At 41.4% G+C, this 7,500-nt stretch overlaps 3 protein-coding genes across 3 annotated transcripts in view; 1 reads left to right on the top strand and 2 right to left on the bottom strand.

The window, feature by feature from the left end:
• Window positions 1-3,424, bottom strand: part of LOC148722887 (uncharacterized) — a 5,765-nt gene extending 2,341 nt beyond the window's left edge. The window contains exons 1-2 of the mRNA XM_088733266.1: window positions 3,196-3,424; window positions 28-215 (exon numbers count right to left, since the gene is read on the bottom strand). Coding sequence (XP_088589392.1) covers window positions 28-215; window positions 3,196-3,424 — 417 coding nt within the window. The remainder of the gene's footprint in view (window positions 1-27; window positions 216-3,195) is intronic.
• LOC111338478 (tolloid-like protein 1) overlaps window positions 1-7,500 on the top strand; it is a 104,245-nt gene that overhangs the window by 96,395 nt on the left and 350 nt on the right. Inside the window, exons 4-5 of the mRNA XM_022944997.2 lie at window positions 4,996-5,349; window positions 5,958-6,329. Of these exons, the coding sequence (XP_022800732.2) occupies window positions 4,996-5,349; window positions 5,958-6,329 (726 nt within the window). The remainder of the gene's footprint in view (window positions 1-4,995; window positions 5,350-5,957; window positions 6,330-7,500) is intronic.
• On the bottom strand, window positions 1,281-3,028 carry LOC148722888 (uncharacterized). The gene is made up of 5 exons (XM_088733267.1): window positions 3,013-3,028; window positions 2,815-2,877; window positions 2,260-2,511; window positions 1,879-1,941; window positions 1,281-1,575 (listed from the first exon to the last, which is right to left on the bottom strand). Exons 1-5 carry the CDS (start codon window positions 3,026-3,028, stop codon window positions 1,316-1,318), a joined length of 654 nt encoding a protein of 217 aa, XP_088589393.1. The 3' UTR covers window positions 1,281-1,315.

The following is a 7,500-nucleotide window of genomic DNA, read 5'->3' as shown; positions in this document are numbered from 1 at the left end:
ACTCTCCTCCAAGGATTTCACTGTCACCTTTGTTCGTTCCTTAATCACTCTCCTCTTCTCCCTGTTTATGCCCGTTTTAGCCTGTTTATTCCTGAAAAGGATCTGGGACGGAGCCTCGTTGGGGTCTTCGTGCAACTCTCCATAGTTATGACCTAACGTCAGATGTGTGAGTTGGTGATCTTCCAAAGCTTTGTATCCACCAATCGGAGACTTTCCTAGATGAATCATTTAAAGTCAGAAGACTTACCACCTCACTATCGGGTATCAATTTTAGCACTTCAGTTGACACATAGGTCTTTATTTAATTGCAGTACTTTGTCCTAACCTTGTGCTAACTGCGTGGAATAATATTGAGGGTTTGTATAAGCAGGAGGAAAGGTGGTTCGTTTGCAGTTGCAGATCATACGTACCACGCGCGTTATTACCATAAAGATAATTATTAACTGACATTTTACTGACTCGTAAATATAACTACTAACATCATCGTATTTATAAATCCGTCGAATAAGACGGATTTAGAAAAAAGAAAAGGTTCGTCGAATAAGATGGTGGGCTCGTCTGAGCAGGAGGCAGGGGTGGTTCGCCTGCAGATAACCCCACGCGTGTAATTACCATCGAGATAATTATAAACTGACATTGTACTGACTCATGAAATATATCAGCTACTTACATTTAAAGAGCTGCATCAAGCAGTCAAAAGGTTGGTGCAAGCGTGGTGTTTTTTAGAGTGGACATATATGTTATATAAAGAAAGATGTTTTGTCGCGAGCGAAGAACAAAGGATAAATCTGAGTTCCATACGAGAATTCAAAACTCAGACCTCAATTTCGACCCTCAACTCTCTAGCGCCCAAACTGCTTCTGTCCAGTTAGCATTCTCTTTACATTTCAATCACCTGATCGTTCTTTAACATTGTTCTTGTCTCCTTCTGTCGCCTCCGTTGTCAAATCATTCCTAACGTACCTCACTTAGGGGAGCTACGTGAGGATTGATTTCACAACAGAGAACAAAGATCATATCACGCGTGTTGCTACCAGAAAGATAATTATAAACTTACATTGTACTGACTCCTAAAGTTTAACATTTACTTACACTTAAAGAGCTGCATCAAGCAGTTAAAAGGTTGGTGTAACCGTGGTACTTTTAAAACTAGACATACGTGAAATATAAAGAAAGATGTTTTGTCGCGAGCGAAGGACAAAGAGAAAAAAATCTTATTCCCATACGAGAATTCAAACCCCAGACTTTCGCATTTCGAGCTTCAACACCTTGGCGCTCGCGCTTTTTTCTTTTTATGGAGCATTCTGTTGACATTTCAATCACCTGGTTGCTCTTTAACATCATTCCCATCTCCTTTTGTCGCCTCCGTTGTTAAATGATTCCTACTGACGTAGATCATTTCAGCAGACGAGCTCTCATTTTCTGAAGACAACAACGGCACCTTGCAATCGTCGTCATCGTCGATTGTGGTGATGACGTCATTGCTAACAGCTACTGGTGTCTTGCACGACTCAGAGGAGGAGTTGGAGCCACCTGTTTCCGTGGTAACCACGCTTGTCAGTTGGCGAGAGGCCGCTATATCATGAAAAGCAGAGATCAGACCAACAAGATTGTACGAGTTCTTTTAGAATTAAGATTACAGGCCTGACCAGCAACTGTGACCGAGCCTTGTTCAGGTCACTGTGCAAATCGTCAGAGTATTGTTCTGAAATCAGATTTGTGAATAGGTTATCCTTTAAAACTCTGTGTCCACCAATCAGAGACCTGCCTAAATGAATCATTTGAAGTAAGGCGATTTACCACCTCACTATCGAGAATCAATTGTAACACCTCAGTTGACGCGTATGTCTTTAATTAGTTATTGTACTTTGTTTTAACCTTTTGCAACATCTGTGGGATAAGATGGAGGTTTTGCCTGATCTGGAGGCAGTGGTGGTTCGCCTGCAAATCATACCACACGTGTTATTACCAGAAAGATAATCCTAAACTGACATTGTATTAACTCATGACCTTTAATACTAACTTCCATTAAAAAAGCTGCATCAAGCAGTCAAAAGGTTGGTGCAGCCGTGGTACTTTTAAGAGTAGACATTCATGTAGTGTGAAGAATGATATTTGGTCGCGAACGAAGAACAAAGAAAAAAGAATCCTAGTCCCATAGGAGGATTCAAGCCTTAGACTTTCGCATTTCGAGCTTCAACGCTCCCGCGCCCACCCTGCTTCCATTTTAAAAAGGCATTCGTTTTATATTTCAATCACCTGTTCGCTCTTTCACATCATTCCCATCTCCTCCTGTCGCCTCCGTTGTTAAATGATTCATACTGACGTAGATCACTTCAGCAGATGAGCCCTCATTTTCTGAAGACAACAACGGCACCGTACAATCGTCGTCATCGTCGACTGTGGTGATGACGTCATTGCTGACAGCTACTGGTGTCTTGCACGACTCAGAGGAGGAGTTGGAGCCACCTGTTTCCGTGGTAACCGTGCTTGTCAGTTGGTGAGAGGCCGCTATATCATGAAAAGGAGAGATCAGACCAACAAGATTGTACGAGTTATTTTAGAATTAAGATTACAGGCCTGACCAGCAACTGTGACCGAGCCTTGTTCGGGTCACTGTGCAAATCGTCGGAGTATTGTTCTGAAATCAGATTTGTGAATCGGTTATCCTTTAAAACTCTGTGTCCACCAATCAGAGACCTGCCTAAATGAATCATTTGAAGTAAGGCGATTTACCACCTCACTATCGAGAATCAATTGTAACACCTCAGTTGACGCTTATGTCTTTAATTAATTATTGTACTTTGTTCTAACCTTTTGCGACATCTGTGGGATAAGATAGAGGTTTTGCCTGATCTGGAGGCAGTGGTGGTTCGCCTGCAAATCATACCACACGTGTTATTACCAGAAAGATAATCCTAAACTGACATTGCATTAACTCATGACCTTTAATACTAATTTCCATTAAAAAAGCTGCATCAAGCAGTCAAAGGGTTAGTGCAGCCGTGGTACTTTTAAAAGTAGACATTCATGTAGTATGAAGAAAGATATTAGGTCGCGAACGAAGAACAAAGAAAAAAGGATCTTAGTCCCATAGGCGGATTCAAACCTCAGACTTTCGGATTTCGAGCTTCAACGCTGTCGCGCCCACCCTGCTTCCTTTTTAGAAAAGCAGTCGTTTTATATTTCAATCACCTGGTCGCTCTTTAACATCATTCCCATCTCCTCCTGTCTTCTCCGTTGTTAAATGATTCCTACTGACGTAGATCACTTCAGCAGATGAGCCCTCATTTTCTGAAGACAACAACGGCACCTTACAATCGTCGTCATCGTCAATTGTGGTGATGACGTCATTGCTGACAGCTACTGGTGTCTTGCACGACTCAGAGGAGGAGTTGGAGCCACCTGTTTCCGTGGTAACCATGCTTGTCAGTTGGTGAGAGGCCGCTATATCATGAAAAGGAGAGATCAGACCAACAAGATTGTACGAGTTCTTTTAGAATTAAGATTACAGGCCTGACCAGCAACTGTGACCGAGCCTTGTTCGGGTCACTGTGCAAATCGTCAGAGTATTGTTCTGAAATCAGATTTGTGAATAGGTTATCCTTTAAAACTCTGTGTCCACCAATCAGAGACCTGCCTAAATGAATCATTTGAGGTAAAGCGATTTACCACCTCACTATCGAGAATCAATTGTAACACCTCAGTAGACGCTTATGTCTTTAATTAGTTATTGTACTTTGTTCTAACCTTTTTGCAACATCTGTGGGATAAGATGGAGGTTTTGCTTGATCTGGAGACAGTGGTGGTTCGTTAAGTTGATTCGTAATAAACCCGTGAAAGTTCAAAATATATGAACTTCATATATTTCATTGTATCTGATTTACCACTTTCACGGGTTTATTACGAATCAACTTAACGGCCTGCTCCCAGTTGGCTTGTTAGCTCAATTGGTAGAGCGCTGCACTAGTATCGCAGAGGTCAGTGGTTCGAATCCCGTACAGGCCTGATTTTTTTCAGGTCTGATTTTCGCTATTGCTTAAATAGCGCTATATACTGCGGGGATCGTGCATCATTCGTATCAGTTGTCATTCTTTCATAGACTAGGATGTTAAATAATCGGTTTTCACTTTCTTAGAATCGACAAGAAACTTTGTCATTCATTCTAGTAAAAAGAAAACAAAACAAAAACGAGCCAATACAAAAAATCAAACCAGGGAAAAAAACTAACGAAAAACAAAATTGAAAGAACATTTGAGTCTCTAATGCACGCAATGCAATTACCAGAAACTCGTAAATATGATTGCTGACTGTACAAGTAATCAGGGACTCTATTTTATCCAGAAGGTGCCATAGCTTTTAAGGGACATTATGGATTTCCAAATCTCATTTAAAATTTTCTTTTTTAGGGGACAAACAGATAGGGTTGAATTCCAGCCCTGGGTCCAGTTGTTCGAAGGCCGATTAACGCTAACTAAGGTTTAAATTTGAATCCACGTTTCCGGCTTATTTCTATTCAAGAACCTTTTTGGGAAAATTTTCTTTATTCTTTTCAGAGCACCCAATCATAAGATTGTAGACAAAAATAGTTGAACTGAATTTTCTTTCGAAGCTTTCAGATCTGAAATCAAATTTCACGCTAACCTTGGGCTATCTTAACCCACCGTTGAAAAACTCGACCCCAGCTTCGAGTTAAGAACCCTTTCCCTATTTTGAAGTTGTTAGATCTTCCTTACTCTTCACAGAAAATCAAACAGCTTTAATCCTTTAAAACCAAAAATCAGTATGCATATTCTCCATACTGTTCTCTATACATTTCCTAAAGTGCTGACAAGGAGAAATTGGTTGACAATCAAGAGCTTCTTCATTGGTGTTTATTTCCTTTATTACCATGACTTCTTTGTTTGATCCGGGGAGATATTATGAAGAGATATTAGATGAAAGCCACTCTAAGGGATTCAAAGGGCTAACTAGAGGTTTGAATGTCTCTTCCAGTTGAGATTGCCGAATGTACCAAAGGAAAAACAATTCCTCCACTTTTCACTAGTGGGTACCTCACATCCCCGACGTTCCCAGCTAGGTATCCACCAAACAGAGAATGTTCGTGGACACTCCAGGCCCCAGCCGGCCACTTCATGAAATTGGTCTTCCGTGTGTTTCAGACCCAGTGCCCCGACGATAATGTTGTCATTCGAGACGGCGATCAAAATGGCCAGGTGTTAGGTCAGTTTTGTGGTGAGCGAGAACTACCAGTCTTCCGCGATCGAAAATTGTGGGTGTCATTCAAATCTGATGGATCATTTGCCTTGGGAGAAAATGGCTTCAATGCTACTTTCGAATCACTACCTTGTAAGTATTCCACTCGCCACGGAAAGTCGATGTAACTTAGGGGCTAAGTTTCTAAAGAAACTGAGGTGCTGCGTCGGTGGAGGGTAAAACAAGAGAATTCCGTTTTAACAACTGAGTGAGGAGTTTTTAAAGCTAACGTGTCACTCCAAAGCCGAATACAGTGGAATCTCGATTTAACGAAGTGCCAAGGGACTGGGGAAATCGGTTCGTTGTATCGAGGTTCTGTGGTATACATTTTACTGTAACTTTAGCCGGGCTGAAACTGAAGTATCGTTATACCGAGGACTTCGTTATATAGAGGTTCGTTAAATCGAGGTTCCACTGTAACAGGTGATTGTGCAGTCACGGATCGGCCAGGAGTGAAGAAGTCCTGATTAGGACTGTTATCGTTGATTGTGACTCAAGTTTTAACAACCTGAGCGGAATTCTTCATCTGAGTGAAAACAAACTGTTAATATTTGACATCAGACAACAAACGTCTTCAAACTGCTCTCGCCCGAACGATTAAGCAACACGATCTTTTTTATTGGTCAAGGTTTGAACAGTTATTTCACAGTCATGACTGATTTTGTTGTGTTTATTTAAGTCAATTTCTTGTTGTTTTGCAGTTAAAGGCCACATAACCGACCACTGTACTGGAGGAAGCAACCCAATTATCAACGCTTCTGTTCCGGGTACCATTTCTTCCCCCTGGATGCCCGAACTGTATCCTAACAACATGGACTGCACTTGGAGACTTCAGGCCCCCGTAGGAAAGAGAGTAAATCTTAAATTTGACACATTTGATTTAGCGAAACCTTGCGGCGCGGACTTTGTTGAAGTTAGTGACGTCACTGCTGACGAAACCCGCTCGAAGGGTAAATATTGCGGAAATTTTCCGGATACCACATCTGCTGGTGAGGAAATTGACGTGAGATCTGTTTCTAATTCTCAAGGGCGCGAAAAGGGATTTGTCATGAAATATGAGGCTGTCAATAGAGGTAAGATTTTACAGAACAATTTAGGTATTTATCTATTTAAAACACTCCGGCGGTGAATACTAGAGCGAGGTAAGGAAAGGTACGCTAGGTCTGTACTAGAGGCAAATTGGATGGGGGTTACCCTCCAGCATTTGATCAGATTTCACTAACAATTCGCGCGTTTAAATGAGCGAATTGGTGGAGGGAGGCATGGTGAAAATGAACTGTTTTGCCCAAGAACACAACCTGATCCGGCCAGGTCTCGAACCCGGGACCCCTCGACCCGGAGTCTGATTCCTCTCCCACACGAGAACGAGGTCATGTTATAATATGATTTTCATCCTCAAAGTGTCTCCACGCAAGCGCCATCTTTCAAGTGTGAAATTTCTCCAATGAATCAAATTACGTGCCCCACATCTCCGTTCGAAGACATGAGGGACTTGAGCCTCAGCTTATATATGACGTAAACTGAAAGTTCATGTTTTATCCACGATTAATGATTATTGTCTTCTACTTGTCAAATAGTACTTGCGCTATAATCAGCCAATTTAGCGGGCCGTATTTCACCGTACGGCAACGTAAACTAAAAAGTTCGTTAGAATTAAAATATTCCCCCTCTATTTGAACCTAGAGATATATTAGATATCTTACTAACCTTCATCCGCAATGTATGTTACAGAGCCTTGCTTTTTCCGCTCGGATTTATGGCTCGCGCCCTTTTAAGCTTGAACAAATTTATAAGTTGTTATTTTAGGTGAGTCTGAGTCTTAAGAGCTGCGACTTATGTGAATCAGGCTATGTTTCTGAAAAACCGAGCTTCATTTGGCCTCATTAAGCTCAAGATCTTTATGTTTCTCTTACTAACGGCCATGATATCCGTGGCTTCCCCCGTGACTCCGTCATTGGACAATGCAACTTAAGACTTTTTACTGGCTCAGCCATTATGGTATATGAGCCAATATACCATAATCTAACATCTGTACATTGTAACATCCGGTTTCTTGTTACAAAATAAAGTCGAGAAGATTTGTTTAATATCTTGGGGGAGTTTTTTTTAATAAAACAATTATTCCACTCGTGCTCGTTGGATATGAGATGATTATAGCCAACTCGGCGCTACGCGCCTCGTTGGCTATCTATCATCTCATATCCAACGCGCGCTCGTGGAATAATTGTTAAACATACGTCATTT

Source organism: Stylophora pistillata, chromosome 9, assembly GCF_964205215.1.
Source record: "Stylophora pistillata chromosome 9, jaStyPist1.2, whole genome shotgun sequence".
In the NCBI taxonomy this organism is placed as follows: Eukaryota; Metazoa; Cnidaria; class Anthozoa; order Scleractinia; family Pocilloporidae; genus Stylophora; species Stylophora pistillata.
The sequence above is the reverse complement of the archived record's forward strand: the minus strand, read 5'-3'. Positions and strand labels throughout refer to the sequence as shown.